At 39.2% G+C, this 18,391-nt stretch overlaps 1 protein-coding gene and 1 pseudogene across 1 annotated transcript; both read right to left on the bottom strand.

Moving 5' to 3' along the window:
• Positions 1-8,101: 8,101 nt before the first annotated feature.
• LOC103940300 (uncharacterized protein At4g08330, chloroplastic) lies at positions 8,102-9,734 on the bottom strand. Its single transcript, XM_009350391.3, has 2 exons — positions 9,550-9,734; positions 8,102-8,725 (listed from the first exon to the last, which is right to left on the bottom strand). Exons 1-2 carry the CDS (start codon positions 9,642-9,644, stop codon positions 8,323-8,325), a joined length of 498 nt encoding a protein of 165 aa, XP_009348666.2. The 5' UTR covers positions 9,645-9,734; the 3' UTR covers positions 8,102-8,322.
• A 2,411-nt stretch (positions 9,735-12,145) lies between these two features.
• LOC125470431 lies at positions 12,146-15,172 on the bottom strand (annotated as a pseudogene).
• Positions 15,173-18,391: the final 3,219 nt, after the last annotated feature.

The following is an 18,391-nucleotide window of genomic DNA, read 5'->3' as shown; positions in this document are numbered from 1 at the left end:
CTTAACTAAGTGCAGTGGTGCCAACATCATATCATTTTGAGGCATCATTCTCTAGAGGCCAAACTAGATGGGTAATTACAAGAGTTGTAAATGACTAAAGCGTCATTCTTTCATCATTATTGTTGCTAACCAACATCATATCATTGTGAGGTGGGCTTAGTAATGGTGAGCCTTCCATACCCTGCTAAGAGTTCAACATAACTCTCGGATTCTATTGAGGGACATGTAATTTGCTAAAAATAGGGGGTGGTATTATTTGATTTAAGACCCAATCAAGTAGTTTTTTAAAATCAAATCAACAATCTAATATGATTTCTGTTATGTTGTGTAGTTAACGACATGCCTAAAATTACACCTACCATTATACTTGACAAAAAGAGCCTTAGGGGCTAACGTTTCCTTGCTTGGTATCATCACATTAAGAATGTCTCAAAGATGAATGACATCGTATATGCTCAAGAAATCCCCTCCTCATGTATCTCTTACGAAACAAGCTTCAAAGGAGGAGTGTCAAAATTATGCTAGACACTATGAGGATGACTTACAAGTTAATCCTCACTTCACTTAGTGAGGAGTTTAAGAAGCTACATAAGCACATGGACACCTCTTGTGCCATGGTTGATCATTTGCATAAGATGCATGACATTGAGACTAGTAATCTACGATTCTTAAATGTTGGTAGTCTATTGAATGCCAAAATGGCAAAGGGGACATCAATCCAAAAACATGGACAAAAGATGGAAATGATCTTTCAAGATCTTGAGAATTTAGGAACTTCCATCGATGGGAGAATGGCCTAAGACTTTTTCCTTGCATCCTTCTTGGATGATGTCACCAAGTTTATAGTAAACTATACAGTGAATAGATTTGATCATACTTTTTCAGAGATGATTGACCTGTGCTGTGAATTTGAATAAGGTTTCAAAAAGAATAGTGGGAGTGAGAATGCAATCGTAAGGAAAATGTTGCATAAGAAGAAGGCAAGAAAATCCAAAGGAACATGCTTTCATTGCGGAAAGGAAGAATGTTAGAAGAAGAAATACAGGGTGCGCATTACGAGCATTGTAACACGAATTTTTGAAGGGACTATTTCTGTCATATAGAGTGCTTTTACAGTAAGCTTTAATTCTTGGATATTTGATTTAGGCGCTAGTTAACATATTTGCAATTCGTTGCAAGGACTAACAAGGAGCTGGACACTACGCAATGGGGAGATGATTGTGCGAGTTGGGAACGGCACTAAAGTCTCTGCAAAAGTAGTAAGCACCTACATGCTTAAACTACCCTCTAGGGAAGTCTTGGAACTTAAAAATTGTTTATATTTTCCTTCATGTATAAAGAATTTGATTTCCATCTCTATACTTTTACGAGATGGGCACTTAGTATTGTTTGACAAAATGAGTTACACTTTATACTTGAACGGTCGTATTATCTCTCATGGTAATATGATAGAGGGACTTATTAACATAGAGACAAGTAGTATGATGCACTATATTGAAAGCAGGAATATCTCAAAACCCAAAAGGGCTAGAGAAGAAGTTAAGCAAGAAAAGATGTGGCATCTTAAATTTGGACATGTGAACCTTGATAAGATTCGCAAGATGTCGTAAGATGGATATTTCTGCTCATTAGGTAATGACCAAATGAGTACTTGTGAATGTTGCTTGAAAGGGAAGATGACCAAATCTCCATTCATTGGGAATGGAAAGCATGCCAATATAATTCTAGGGTTAATCCACATTGACTGTATGTGGACCTATGTCTACTATGTCGAGATCAGGCTTCTCATACTATATCACATTCATCGACGATCACTCTCAGTTTGGTTATGTGTATTGTATGAAGTACAAGTTAAAATCCTTTGAAAAGTTCAAAGAATTCAAGAATAAAGTTGAGAAGCAAATTGGGAAGCAGATAAAGATCCTAAGATCAGATCGAATGGGAGAGTATCTAAGTAATAAGTTCCTAGATTATCTCAAAGAGTGTGGAATAATATCACAGTGGACTCTATCGGGAACTCCACAACTTAATGGAGTTTTTGAAAAGAGAAATCGAACCTTGATGAACATGGTTCATTCTATGATGTGTTCCACCGATCTACCAGTAACATTTTGGGGATACGCTCTATATACGGCAGCTTACTTGCTTGGTAGAGTACATTCCAAGTCAGTTTCATAGATGCCCTCTGAGATATGGCATGAGAGAAAGCCAAGTCTTAATCATATTAAGATTTAGGGTTGTGAAGCATATGTCAAAATCATGTTTAGACTCTTGTAGACCCTCTAGAAGGTATAATACCTATTGGAAACAAATGGGTATTCAAGAGAAAGATAGGCGCTAGTGGGAACGTGGAGACTTATAAGGCTAGACTAGTAACCAAGGGTTACAGGTAACAAGAAGGGATTGACTATAAAGAAACCTTCTCTCCTGTAGCCATAATTAAGTCTATTCGGATTTTGCTTGCTATAGTTGCGTACTTTGATTATGAGATATGGCAAATGGACGTGAAAACGGCTTTTCTGAATGGCTACTTAGAGGAAGAGCTCTATATGACTCAACCCGAAGGTTTCGTGTCTAAGTCTGAAAAGACAAAGGTATGCAAGCTTCAGAGGTCTATTTATAGAATTAAGCAAGCCTCCAGGAGCTGGAACATTCGTTTTAACACTGAAATCAAATCATTTGGTTTTGCTCAAAATGAAGACGACAACTGTGTTTATCAAAAGGTCGTTGGGGATGTAGTTGTATTCCTAGTGTTATATGTAGATGACATATTACTATTCGGGAATGACACTGCATTACTTTCTTCTATAAAAGTGTGGTTGTCCAAAACCTTCAACATGAAAGATTTGGGAGATGCATCTTATGTGCTTGGGATAAAGCTCTATTGTGATAGATCTAGAAAATTAATTGGATTATCCCAATCTATGTACGTAGATAAGGTGCTAAGTAGGTTCCAGATGGAACAATCTAAGAAAGGTTTTCTTCCTCTAAGACATGGAATTCACTTTTCTAAGTCTATGAGACCTAAGATTCTTGAAGAAATACGGCAGATAAGTGTTGTTCCTTATGCTTCAGCCATAGGAAGTCTCATGTATGCCATGATATGCACAAGGCTTGATATCACATATGTTGTGAGCATTACTAGTTGATATCAATCTAACCCAGGATCAGAACATTGGGCAGCTGTCAAGACGATCCTTAAGTACTTAAGAAGAATTAAGGACATGTTCCTTGTTTATAAATGAGTGATAGAGTTGCGAGTGGAAGCTTGTACAGACACAGATTTCCAATCAGATGTCAATGATAGAAATTCTAACTCCGGATATGTGTTTACTCTGAATGGTGGGGCTGTCAGCTGGAAAAGCAAGAAACAAGATGTAAATGCTGATTTCACGACGGAGGCTGAATATGTCGCTACAGTTGAAACCGGCAAAGAACCGTTCTGGATGAAGAAGTTCATTAGTGAACTTGGAGTGGTTCCAACCATTACATCACCAATAACTTTGTATTGTGATAATAATGGGGCGATAACTTAAGCCAAGGAACCCAGGACTCATCAAAAGAACAAACATTTTGATGGACTCTTTAACATCATTAGAAGATATGTTGCCGAGGGGAAAGTCTACATCCTCAAGGTTTAACATCGGCCAACCGTATTTAGCTTCCATTTAAATATTTGAAAAAGAATTTTCTACTTATGCCTAGATTGGACTAATGTTTATAAGAATTAGTAAAATGACGGAATTTACAAAATTATCCTAAATCCTACAGGATGCATAGGTATGCGTGCCTTTATGGGATTTGAATTATGGCCATGATTAATATTTATTGAATAGTATTTTGTCGACGTGAATTATCGATTTACTATTGCATGATCGTATGTATGTTATTTGTTTATCGTGTGCTACACTGGTATTGATACTCGCCCGGGCCAAGGCCAGGCTTCACGTGTATGGTCATTTCGCATCGTACGCTCACTTTGGATCCATTGTAGGTGCTAGTCATGACCTAGATTGCTATAGGCAATTAGGACTCATGTGTTGCACATAGCACCAGTCTTCACATTATTGTAATACTAGAGCGTAAATCATTATTACACCCAATTCTGTTCATGTCAAAATATCTCTGCATAAGCTTGTGTGTTCGCATATGTGGATGAGCACTCGATATGATATGTTTGTATATACAAAATATGTCTACATGAGCTTGTGTGTTCGCAGGCTACGGTAAGTATTTTCATACTATAGTAGTATGTATATTTTGGAAACTATACTTGTTTTGTGGCGAGGGGTTATTATGTTTTCGAAAGGGTTTTTACAAAGCTTTACTTTTAGGCCCACTCACCTTTGTTTTTCGCCCCTCCAAGATTTAGTCACAGTGTTCGTGTTGACGAGGATTTCTGGCAATCACCGATAAACAGAGACTACTCCTGATGGTATAGTTCTTAATCTAATTTTACTATACTTTACTTATGCTTTGACATCACGTGTGAAATGGGTTCATTCCCGCTCACAAGTGCACTCTTACATTTAGACACTTTTAGGTTTAAATTTGCTCATATTTCCCATCACTACAGTTTATGGCTTCATCACTTTCCTGGTGTTGGTCAGTACAACTCGATTCAGAGTCCAGGTGGACATTTGGGTCGGGGTGTGTCACACATAATTGTTAACATATTTTAAAAAATAACTATTGATGCACTTTAAAAACATAAAATAAATACATATAATTAGCATGGATATATTTAGCAAAATTAAAAATGGGTACAAATACAAATAAAAGTTAAAAAAATATGGGCACAAAAAAGGAATTTATACAGGGTTGCAAATTAAAAATGGGTATAGACTAAAAATAAAAATATATGATAAAAAAATTTAGCCATAAATATAAATATAACAAATGTAATGTTTCTAACACTAAATAAATATATTTAGAAATAATAAATATTTTATTATTGAAATAATTAATGATGTTTATTAAAATCTAAGGATCTTGATAAAAATTTGAAAAAGAATAAACTTTTAATCAATGAAGTAGGAAAATAAAGGATGAGAACCTATTTTTTTAATTTAAAAAAAAATAAAAAATAAAAAATAAAAAAGAAAAGAAGAAGAAAACAATCTTTCGGTTACTTTAAAAAGGAAAAAAAAAAAAAACAATGATTTATAATTGAGAACAAGCAAAGTATATGATGTATGCTACTTAAGTGGACATGTCCTATAGATAGAGCCTTGGAATAACCGAAAAAGTGCTTTCTCTAACTACCATTTATGTTTAAATTGTCATCCAAAGAATAAACAAGTTATGAGAAAACAAAAAGATGGTGGAATACATACCCAGGAAATCCATTACGAGGCGGCCATCGGAGAATCATCTAGCCGCTCTACGGAAAAAGGTCTCGCCGTAAGGAGGGGGTGCCAGTTCACCATGAATTAGAGTCTCCAAAGTTAATGATTGCTGGAAACTCAGCCTTCCAAGGCCAAGGCAGTAAAATTGGTGATATATATATATGAGTGACAAAAGCATGCAAGAGCAAAATAATACCAGAAACATTTTTGCATATGACAAGTAAATTCAAGAGGGCACTACTGTTTGTTTTATAGTGCAAGGAGAATTTTACTTAATGGATAGTACTTGTCACTGTCGTTATTAGGTCTGGCAATTCCTGATACGATCCGATAACCCAACACGATACGACACGAAATTAACAGGTGTTCGGGTCGACACGATAAAAAATTGGGTCATTATCGGGTAACTCTATAAGCACATGTTAAGATAACAGGTTAGTTCGGGTATACACGTGGGTAACACGATGCACGAAAAACAAAATATTAATTCAATAATTTTATAACCCATAATAGTTATATATATATATATATTAATTTAAGAATTTTATACCCCTAAAAACTATAATAATTATATATATATATATATATATATATATTAAATTTAATTTAAAAAATTGGTGACCATTGGATCGGCTGAGATTTAATCTCAACCGTGCATTGTGCATTAGGTTGGAGGCTATCCTTCTCTTCTCTCTCTTCACTCTGATCTCTTTAGTCCAAACTTACTCTCGCGCCGTCTCCTTAATCCGCATCTCTCTCGCATCCTCCTCCGTCCACTTTCTTCAACTCGACTTCGGTAGCCACAAGAAAACCACATATAGGCAAACACACGCTAAAGGTATGAATTTTGTATTTTTGGGTATTTTGTGTTTTTTTTCAAAAACTAGTGATTTGGGGTTTTCGTTAAAATTAAAACTAATGGCAGGGGTTTTTTTGGGTTTGGGGTTTCTGGGGTTTTCTGATTTTGGAGATTCTGGAGTTTCTAAGTTGGGGCATGTTTGCAAACATTCAAAAAACCAAGCGATTGAGCAAGCGTGCTTCATGTTGGCTTTGCAAGCTTGAAAATCACAAAAGGACGAGGCAGAAATAGAATCAAGCATTGGAATTTGGGAATATAGATGTAGTTATGTAAATTAACTTTATTATGTCATGCCATTTAGTCGTATTGTAAGCCGTAAAGTGAGATTTATTACTTAATGTCATACATATATATATATTGGGAATATGTTATCAAGGGACTCAGGAGGTTAGAATTCAGGTGACCTGTGAGGCAGGCAACGACAAAGTAGTGAGCTGCACCTATTTTTGTTTTGCTATAGTAGAAGCAATGTCTTAATTATTTGTATGGAATTATTTGTCCCTAGTATTGGCAATTGGCAGGCAGGTCCTTTTTTTTTTATTGTGAACACCGCAAGTTCATTTGTATCTATGTTTCATTTGGGGTCTATTTACTTGAAGTTAATAAGTGGGATCTATATTTGTTTTCCAGATTTGGAGATTTGAAACAAGCAAAGCAATTAAGCAAGGCTGCAACATGCAAGTGCAAGGTGTTTTTAATTGAATTGTGAAATTGAAAGTAAATTTGAATTGGATTGTAATTTGTGGATATGTGAATTGGATTTTGAAATTTAATTGGATATCTGAATTTGAAATGGATATAGATAGGTGAAATTGAATTGGATATGTGAAATTGAAATGGATATGGTATGAAATTGGTATGAGGAAGATTTTACAGTTTTGTTTTTCTTTCTTGAAACTATGGATGCTGTAGAGCAAAATTTTACGAACCTTAGTTTAAGAAAAAAAAAAAAAATTTCTTAATGGGTCTTGTTAAGGACCTGTTAAGATAATGAGTATGACACGACACTGCCTGTTAAGATAACAGCTGTTATACGAAAACGACACAAACACGACAGACATGACCCGTTTACTAGGCCTAGTTGTTATATTGACTTTACGATCTAGCTTAATAATTTATTAACACATGTTTAATTAATTTATAAAATAATAGACATGATAAATTTAAATTTTTTATGGGCTTTAATAAATAAAGAATATGTTATATGTCACATCTTTTTATTGGACCACATCAGAAAGCCACATCTTTTTATTGGACCACATCAGAAAGCCAATACTCAAATATTGCATTTGTAGAAGAATATTGTTTAGCCCCTTCAAATTGAGGAGACATTCCTCCTTACAAATTACATACTCGCATAAATAACTTATTAAAAGTATAAAAGAAAAAGTTTATTCACACTAAATTGTTATTTATTTTTTATTTTTAGTACAATGATATATTTTATACTAAGGGAAGGAAGAGTTTAGCTAACTACACAATGAACAACCGAATTTGGTATCGAATGATTTGAATTTAAAACTTTTCACTTACAAGTAAAGAAGAATACCACCAGATAATAGTACTGAGTGACTGTACTAAATATTATTGATTTGTGAATTCTTGCCTCTCTTTTGTAGAAATGCATTTTCGAAGGTAAGATAATGGGTATCTTGATTCTTAACACCCATGTCCCGAATCTTCCGATATCAAATAACTAAAATCTTTGGATGCCATTTTGTTCTATGTAGATTTGTATAATGTATTATTATTGTTTAGTTTGTTTTCTATGAATACAGGAAACGCCAGATAGGAGAATTCTCGAGTAAGTTTGCCCTAGGCAATTCTCTCATGTCTCACCCTACCGTGAGAGAGCTGCCTGATAAGGCACCCCCACAAAAACTCACCCAAAAAGTGACGGAAAAGAGTCATGAGCAGTACATTATACATATAACTCCAACAAATTGAAGAAACTAGCAATGCTATGTTCTAAACTTGTAACAAACTTTCCTCAATCATTCAAAGCACTTCAAAAATTCCACACCACAAGTAACATTCTAATAAAAGGGGTAAAACACAACAAAGATACAATCTGTACAGAGTATAACCTCATGCGAGAATGCTTGCTCAGTAATTTCATTCCAAAATTGAAGGGCCAAATTCTTCAGAATTTGAAGGTTGCAAAGCGCGAATTCTAACATCAAATTTTCTGCATTTGGTAACTTCCTGACCTGCGGATGAATCTGATTCATCTAACACAAGCGGGTAAGACGATGAAGTGTACTCATCATAAGCATTTCCTATATGGTTACCACACTTGCGACAAAGAAGTTTAGTTCTTCGGCTGAACAAACCCCAAGAACGCTTAGAGAAATGGGGTTTACATTTAAGTTCATCAACCTGAGTAAATCTGCTCTCATCGATGTTAAAGAATGATATGATCCCTCGCTTTATAGATTTTCCATACTTATTAGAGCCAATCGTAGAAGTGTTCCGGTTGCTGGAACTTAGGTTTAGCTCATACCCACAAGAACCACAGCTGCATGAAAAACCAATGTTCATGTTAAATGTTCTGTAAATTGGCCTTACATTAAGAATTTAAGGACAAGTAAATTGAAATGACTCAGAGTTTGGAGAGTAGGAGAGATTTGAATATTTATGCTCCTTTCACAATTAAAACTATCCTAATCCACTGTGACAATACTTCAACTAGTGTTACTAAATGATAAACGTCGGTCAGTAATTTAACACTGCTATGTTAATTTCCTACACTCCTCCCGCAAATGTAGATAAAATTATAGCATATTCAGTTTGGAGTGTCGAGGCTTGAAGAGAAGTGCGAAAATATTCTTGCTCACCACTTACGCATCACCATTATATTGATTATCATTCAGATGAGTTTAAATTTTGAGATTTATGTAATGCATAGATTAAATCACGCTCATCTAATAACAATCGATCAAGTGGTTATCCGTCGTGAGTGAGCAAAAGTGCACTCCACTGTTTCCTACAAGATACAAAACTAAACAATTGCAATCTCAAGGAACTGAAATTGAAATATCAAAAACTGCAAGAATGATCAAAGAACTGAAATTTAACACCATTTTTGGCAGTTTTGTTGAGGACCCTTTTCACAGATCTCAAAAAATATTTCCTTATTTGTTTAATCCAAAGAATTTCCTTAAACACAAAACAAATCCTGCCAATTCTTTCAATTTTTCACTCCTTCTCCATTAATTAATTAAAATATATTAAATCCACCCAGATATCAAAGATTCAATTTTTATTTCGATCTATCAAATAAATATAAAAATTCCAATTGATAAAAAACAAAAAGACTGATCTTAGAGAGAGAGATGGGACCTGTAATTGACATCGGCGCGAGAAGAAGAAGAGGAGAAGGAAGGATGGTAAGCTCCTTTGAGGTAACTGCCTCTGAAAATATTCGATTTCTCCATCCGAGACGCTGGAAACAACGGCTGAGACGGTGGCCGTGACGGTGGCGGAGACTTTTCTGAAAATTCGACTGTTTTGAAATTACAGTTGTGGCCAGAGGAAAGACAGATGTGGATAAGTGGGATCGCGAAGAGCGTATCCCGCCTGATTCGGGGGACTTTAACCGCCAACAGTGGCAGTTGGAGCTGGGATTTCGACCGGATACGACGCCGTGTCAGGAACCAGATAGTGGCCGTGTCCGGAAAGAAGAAAGCCGAGATGAATGAATTGCAGAGTAAATAGACTCCGCGGCGTCTGCGAGCTCTCTTCCTGTGAATAGATTTCTCTGTGCTGACGTGGACATTAACGGCAAGAAGGCATTCGTAGTTTATGGATTAATTATTTTTTAAATTTAAAATGGGAATAATATTGTTATTTTCTTTAATAATATTGTTATTGTTTTGGCCTATATTTAACTCGCAGTGAGAGGGGGCCGGCGACATAGAGAAAATATTGAGAGAGAGATGTGTTTGTCGGGTTTTGTAGAGAATCTGTTATTTCTCCTACGCACTGCCTTGATTTATAGTAATAAGGTAGGGAAGAAATTCTTCTATTCCAAGTGTCACGAGATGACTCTTTAAGCCTTCCGCCCGTGCGGCACTTAGACTTGAATACCTCGATGAACAAGCTAAGTAAGCCTTCGAAGCCTCGCTTCCCCGGATTGAATCACAAAGAAAGCTAAGATAGCTTGGAGAATGCTAAAATCACTTAGAAGATGGGAGAAAGGAAGCTTTGTATTGAAACTTAGGAGAACTTTACAATTGCTTACAATTCTTGGATGCCTTGGCCAAATGGCCTTGCCTCCTATTTATAGGCCTAAGTAACCTCCTCAATGGAGGGTTCTAGAATTCCCTACTTACATCCAAAAATATCTAGTATAGTTCTAGATACAACTTGCCTAATCTAAATTGTTCTAGGTGAGGCTTGAATTTGTACACTTGTGTGGATTGTTCCGGAATGCCCTAGATTATCTTGAACGCTCCGCCATGTTCTTGATTTTTCCGGGATGTTCCAGAAGCTTCCATGAAGACAAGGCTTTATGGGCTTAGATATATGATGTCTTGGGCGTTTTCTTTGTTTCTAACATATGGCCCGTGACATCCTCCCCCACTTAAGCCGTCGACGTCCTCGTTGACTCTTGCCTCTCGAATGTATTAATCAGGTCCTTATATTGCCATAAGGACGTCTCCTTCTCCCATGTTGCTTCGGAGTATGGTAGCCCCTTCCATTTGACAAAGTACTCCACATGCTTTGGTTGTCTTGGTCGTACCACGACACGCTTGGCTTCGATGCTCTCCACTTCTTTGTCAAATGCCTCTGTCATCAAAGGGGGTGCTCGATGAGACTCACCTCGGCTTGGTTCCTTATTGTCTGCATGATCAAGCTTCAAGTTGCTCACATGGAACACCGGGTGAAACTTGAGACGGGGTGGGAGTTCCACGACATAAGCGGCTTTGCCAACCTTCTTGATGATAGGGAATGGTCCCTCATATTTCCGCAACAAGCTCTTATGCAAGCCACGAGTACTCTTGTGCTGAGACGCATTAAGCTTCACAAAGACTTGGTCGCCGGTTTGGAACTCCACATTCCTTCGCTTACGATCCGCCCATTTCTTCATCTTCTTTGAAGCCTTCTCCAAATGAGCTCGAGCAAGTTCGTGGGCTAATTGCCACTCCTTAGTGGTTTTGAAAGTGGCTGGACTATTCCCCATGTAGCCAGTCACGACCGTGTTCGGGGTCAAGGGTTGTTGCCCTATAGCCAACTCGAACAGACTTTTCCCCGTCGACTCCGAACGTTGCAAGTTATAAGAGAATTGGGCAACATCAAGTAACTTAGCCCAATCTCGTTGATTGGCACTAACATAGTGCCGCAAATAAGTCTCTAACAATGCATTAACCCGCTCCGTTTGTCCATCAGTTTGGGGATGAAAAGCGGTGGAAAAGTCTAATTTTGAGCCAAGTAGCTTGAAGAGTTCCTTCCAAAATTTACCCGTGAAGCGAGCATCTCGATCACTGACTATGCTCCTCGGAACACCCCAATACTTCACAACGTGCTTTAGAAACAAGCGTGCAGCTACTTCGGCTGTGCACTCCACAGGTGCGGGTATGAAAGTGGCATACTTGGTGAATCTATCGACCACGACGAAGATAGATCCACATCCATCAGACTTGGGCAAATGTGTGATGAAATCCATGGTTAAACACTCCCATGGTCTTGATGGGGTGGGAAGTGGTTCCAACAGTGCTCCCGGTTGCCTTTGTTCCACTTTGTCTTGTTGGCACACAAGACAAGTCTTCACATATGAATCTACATTATCCCGCATTTGTGGCCAATAATAAGCATCGCTCACCAAAGCCAACGTGCGGTGAGTGCCAGGATATCCTGCCCACATTGAGTCATGGCACTCCTTTTTTAGGATTTCTTTCCTTAAGTTTCCCCACTTTGGGAAGTAGATCCACTTGCCCTTGGTGTATAGCAAGCCGTCCTCAAGCCAAAACCTTCTTGTCTTCCCATCCTTGACAAACTCCACAATGTTCTTGGCTTAGACGTCATGTGATAAACCTTCTCGGACCCGGCCCAAGAGATGGCTTTGTGGCTTGAGTACCGTAGCCATTAACTCTACTCGTCTACTTAGAGCATCGGCCACCACGTTCTCCTTTCCTTGCTTGTACTCTAGCTTGTAATCAAACTCCGCTAAGAACTCTTGCCACCTTGCTTGCTTAGGTGTGAGCTTTTGTTGGGTTTGAAAGTAGCTAGTGGCAACGTTGTCCGTCTTGATGATGAATGGAGTACCAAGCAAGTAATGCCTCCAAACTCTAAGGCAATGGACGATGGCGGTCATCTCCTTTTCATGGGTCGTGTACCTCTTCTCGGCATTGTTTAGCTTGCGACTTTCATAGGCTATCGGATGTCCCTCTTGCATCAACACTCCTCCTATGGCAAAGTCGGAAGCATCAGTGTGCAACTCGAATGGCTTACTAAGGTCGGGCAACCTTAGTACAGGCTCCTCCATTAGGGCCTTCTTCAACCTCTCAAAGGCCTCTTGACACCGGTCCGTCCATTCCCATGCCTTGTTCTTCTTAAAAAGGTCTGTTAAGAGTGCCGCTATGGCTGAATACCCTTTAATGAATCTTCGATAGTAGTTGGCTAGCCCCAGAAATGATCGTAGTGTTGGTACCTTGGTCGGCGGTTCCCACTCTTGAATGGCCTTGATCTTGCCCTTTTCCATCATAAGTTTCCCCTCCTTTATCTTGTGGCCAAGAAATTCTACTTCTTTTGTGGCAAAGGAGCATTTCTCCTTCTTGACATAGAGTTCATGCTCCCGAAGGGTCTTGAACACTATGCGCAAGTGCTTGACGTGCTCCTCCAATGTCTTGCTATAGATAACGATATCATCAATGTAAACCACGACAAACTTGTCAAGATAAGGATGGAATACCTTGTTCATCAATGTGCAGAATGTTGCAGGGGCATTGGTCAGACCAAATGGCATGACTTTCTACTCGAACGATCCATATCTGGTCACCATCACCGTCTTCGATTCATCTCCAGGGGCTATCCTCACTTGGTAGTATCCCGATCGAAGATCTAACTTTGTGAAGTACCTTGCTTTACCAAGTTGATCGAATAAGTCGGCGATCAACGGAAGTGGGTACTTGTTCTTGATGGTAATCTTGTTCAATGCTTTATAGTCGATGCACAACCTTAGGCTACCTTCTTTCTTGCATTGGAACAAGACGGGTGCACTATATGGGGACTTGGAGGGTTGGATGTAGCCAGCATCAAGTAGCTCGTTGAGTTGCTTCCTCAATTCCTCCAACTCGGGTGGCGACATCCTATAAGGTGATTTGGAGGGAGGCTTAGCACCAGGCTCCAACTCAATCGCATGGTCAACCTCTCTCCTTGGTGGCAACTTCTTTGGCAGTTCCTTAGGCATCACGTCCGCAAACTCCATAAGGACGGCTTCCACTTGTTTCGGCAAAGGCCCGTACTTCTCCTCCCCTTCATTCAACATTAGGGTTGCAAGAAATGTGGCCTCGCCTTTCTTCCAAGACTTGGCAAATTGAATTGCCGACAAGTGCTGGGTACACTTCTTGGCTTGCCTCTCCAATGGCACCAGGCAAGGTTGTCTTCCGTCGTCTAAGATACAGAAAATATTGTAGAAGGGAATGGGAAAGGCTCGTACCTTGTCCATGAACTCTAACCCAATGACTACACCATAGTCGTCCATCTTGACTATGGTGAAGTCGATTTTTCCCTTCCATGCGCCAATGTCTACTTGTACATTGCGCGCAATTCCGACAATGGAGGTGGCAGCGGAATTTACCGTCTTCACGCTACCGGGCTCCTTTGTGACTCGGAGGCCAAGCCTTGTGGCTTCCTCCGACGTCATGAAGTTATGGGTTGCTCCCGTGTCCACCAACACACGCGTTGTCTTGTCACCAGTCTTGACGTCGACGAACAATGATCCTCCCTCAACTTGAGCCTTAGGTTGTGGGAGGGTCGTTTGGATGGCATTCAGTAGATGGATGCATCCCATCCTTGCATCGTTACTCTCCTTGGCCTTGTCCTCCTTGAAAGCCATGGCCTTAAGGGCCTTCTTTTGTGGGCAATCTCGCATCATGTGAGGGCCGTCGCATAAGTAACAAGTGGGTTGCCAAGACTTACCCTTGCTTTTGTCATGCTTATCGGCTTTCTTCTCCTTCGGTTTGCTTGTCTCAGCCTTATCCTTCGGCTTATGTTCTCCCCCACTTTTCTCATGGTTACCCTTCTTCCCCGTGGACTTGGAATCACCTTGGTGGCTTGATTTAAACTCAATCAAGGATTCGGCGGCGGCAATGGCATCAGACAATGTTTGCACATGTCTCCTTTGTAGTTCGAGTTTTGCCCAATTTTGCAGTCCACTCATGAAGTACATGAGCTTGTCTTCCTTTAACATGTTGGGCACCTCGAATAACAAACTCACGAAGGTGTTGACATAGTCTTTGACACTCCCCGTTTGCTTGAGCCACCTTAGTTTCTCCTTGGCTTCGTACTTGGCATTTTGGGGATAGAAGTGCAACATAAGATCTTTCTTAAATTCATCCCAAGTGGTGAGGGAGAACGTACCTTGCTCAATCTCCATGCTCCGACGACGCCACCACATAAGGGCATTGTCAACTAAGAACATGGTTGCCGTTGAGATTTTGGACTCGTCATCTTCAAGCTTCAGGTACTTGAAGTATCGCTCCACGTTCCACACGAATGTGTCGAGCTCCTTTGCTTCCCTTTTCCCATTATAGGATTTGGGTTTAAAGGAGTCGATTACCTTGGAGTCCAACGCCTTGATTTCCCTCGGCCCTTGCACGAATTGCTTCACGACCGCTTCTTTACAAAATGCCACATCTCCCTTAAGTTCCCTTGTGTCTTTTATCTCTTCTTGAAGCGCCACAAACCTTGCCTCTATGTTGTCAAGATGAACCTGGACTTCCCTCCGCATCTTGTCTGCCATGGTGTTGAGGGCTCTGATAGGAGCATATTCATGCGACTTAAATGGCTTGTTCTCGTGCGTTTACGTTATGTTTCTCTTCTTATTTTAGTCCTTTACGCTTCTTTTGTGTGTTTCCAGGTTCTAAGGGCTTAGGGAGCAAGAAAGTGCATTTTGAGGCTATTTGGAGCATTTTTGGGCATGGATTGGATAGCTTATCCATGGAGCCAAGAAGATGGACGAAATTGAAGGCCATTTATGCACTTTAGGACATACAACAAAGGGCCTAGCCCATTCTCTCTTATTCTCTCCCTTATAGCCATGCAAAGAATCATCCATTCCATCAAAAACAATCCATCAATTCACATGAAAAACCACCATTAACACACATGCACCCAAACAAAGCCAACCTAGCTAACCCTACATGCATTCTTTATTCACTCTTCATCATTGCATTCATTCTCCAAACACTTTCTATGTCGTGCATTCCATTCTTTCTAACCTTTCCACATGCAACTCTTCATCATTGCACCACAAATCATTCACCCACATGCACTCATAAACCATCCACACCTTTGTGCCATGCACATTCATAACCTTTCCAACCTAATTCACGTACATCCCATTCCATCTCCCATTTGCAGATTTCCCCTTTTGCATGTCCCTTTTAAATCAGCCATATTCCACATGCTTTCACAACCTAATTCACATGCACATTCATCCACCTTTCTCCAAATCATTCACTCACATTTCCACCATTCATTCTTTATTCCACATGCACACACATGCAATTACACACACCACTCAACCCTTTTCCATCCTTTGTGCCGTGCCTTCCCTTCTACTTTCCAACCACATTCTTTCACTTCCCACTTCATCATTACACCACCTAAGCCACATGCACTCCCATTCTTTAATTCAGCCACTTAATCATTCAACCACAAAACAATCACACAACACACCAACACACATGCATCCTGAAATTCTTTGCCGTGCAAACACATGCATTTCCCTTGACATTTTCAGCCATCACACTTCATCATTACACCACCATTCATTCTTTAATCCACATACATTCATCATCATTCACCCTAATCTTCAATTCACATGCAAACAACACCCATTTCTGCACCAAAGAAGTCAAAACCGTGACCATCCTAGCAATTCCAGCTTTTCCCTTTACATTTCACATGCATTCCATACTTCTCCTAGCTGTTTTCCATCATTATTTCAGCCACCATTCACTCTTTAACCCACACACACTTCACACAAACAACATTCACATGCATTCACATGCATTTCCAACACAAAACACACTCAAAACCGTGGCCACCTTTGCATTTCAGCATTCCCATTTGCATTTTCAGATTTCCAGCTTTCCAACCTAGCAATTGACACATGCATTCACTCATAATCATTCACTAACCTTTGATAGGAGCATATTTAGGCGACTTACTTAGCTTGTTTTCGTGCATCTATGTTGTTAATTCATAGTTGTTTTAGTAGTTTAAGCCATTTTCGTGTGTTTTTAGGTTCATATGGCTAAGGAAGCAAAAAGATGCATTTTGGAGCATTTTGGAGCAAAATTGGGCTTGGAATGGATAGCATATGATTGGAGCCAAAGTGTTGGACGAATTTGAAGGCCTTGTATTCATTTTGGACATAAAACAAAGGGCCTAGCCCATTCTCTCTTAAACCAACCCCAAGGCCATGCATTTCCTTCCAATTCCAAAGCCCACAATCACTTCAAAAGCCATGCAAAGAACCATCCATTCCATCAAAAACAATCCATCAATTCACATGCAAAACCACCATTAACACACATGCACCCAAACAAAGCCAACCTAGCTAACCCTACATGCATTCTTTATGCAACTCTTCATCATTCCACCATTCATTCTTTATTCCACAAACAAGTCACATGCATTTCCACCTTCCCACTTCATCATTTCACCACATTCTCCCTCTTTAACTCACATGCATTCATTATTCATTCACTTTGCATTCCCTTTGCAATTACACCCCACATGTCCATTTAATCATTCAACCACATTCCCATTAACCACAAAACAAATCAAACAACACTACCCATGATTCCATCCATCTTCCACACCTTTCCAACCTAGCCACACCCTTTAATCATCCCCCCTTTAATTTATGATTTTATTTCCTAACCCTACATGCATTATTTATTCACTCTTCATCATAACAACCACATTCACTCTTAAACAATCATCCACATATTCTCCCATTCCCCCTATAAAAACCCATGCATTCATACACAAAGGGTCATCTCATCTCATTTCACAACACAACACCCCTCAACACTTCCATCTCTTCCCTTCCCTTTCTCCTCCATTTCTTCCATTTCCATAATCCCCCAATCCATTCAACACACCAACAACATCCCTTAGTCCTTGTGCTACAACGAAGAGGAAGAGAAGAGGGCCTAAACGTTCATACAATTCACGTTTGAGTTGTTGGAATGTTTATGCGTTTCTTTGATTTCAATGTTTAAATTCAATTCTCTTTGTTTTGTAATATGAGAAGAGGAAGAGAAGAGTGCTTAAACGTTCATACAATTCAAGTTTGAGTTGTTGGAATGTTTAGGTGTTTCTTTGATTTCAAAGTTATGAGGAACTAAACCCTTTTTGGCTAGGGGTGATTTCAATACCATGATTATTTATGTAATATGAATTGATGAATTCCGGTTATGAACTCTTGATTCGTGAATGCAATTGGCTTAACTATTTGATGATTAACTTATTTGTGTTTGTTGATTGAGGGTCGACACTTAATTAGCATGCATGAATATGTGGCTAAAGTTTAAGAAGGTTTCACATAATCGTTACTAACTTATACTTGAAAGTAGTGAAGGTCGCTTGTCACGATCGCGTTAAGTTTAATTCTTAGCATGAGTAACATGATGTCATAGTTGCAAGTGCTTTGTCAATGCTTATGGTTTTCATTATTCTTAATGATCTTCGATTGTATCTCTATTATGATGACATGTAGGGAACTTTTGAGAATGTTTTGGGTTGTCGAATGATGCCATCCAATCCAATAATATAAGGAAAATCTGAGGGTTAACTAGTGATGTCACGGTTAATTTGGGGCATTGTCGTTCATAATTCAATGAAGGAATAACTGGAAATTGATTCATATGCATAAATATCATGTGTGGAGAAAGAACCTCTAACTAATTCACCAACCATCTTATTTCATCAATTACATTCTGTCTAG

This window comes from the organism of the source record quoted next, unplaced genomic scaffold, assembly GCF_019419815.1.
Source record: "Pyrus x bretschneideri cultivar Hongxiangsu unplaced genomic scaffold, Pyrus_bretschneideri_v1 Contig100, whole genome shotgun sequence".
NCBI classification, from domain to species: Eukaryota; Viridiplantae; Streptophyta; class Magnoliopsida; order Rosales; family Rosaceae; genus Pyrus; species Pyrus x bretschneideri.
The sequence above is the reverse complement of the archived record's forward strand: the minus strand, read 5'-3'. Positions and strand labels throughout refer to the sequence as shown.

Coding starts and splice junctions, on each gene's coding strand:
- LOC103940300 (XM_009350391.3), bottom strand. CDS start 9,644: ATGGAGAAATCGAATATTTTCAGAGGCAGTTACCTCAAAGGAGCTTAC. Junction 8,726..9,549: donor CGCGCCGATGTCAATTACAG/GTCCCATCTCTC, acceptor TTTTTCATGCAG/CTGTGGTTCTTGTGGGTATG.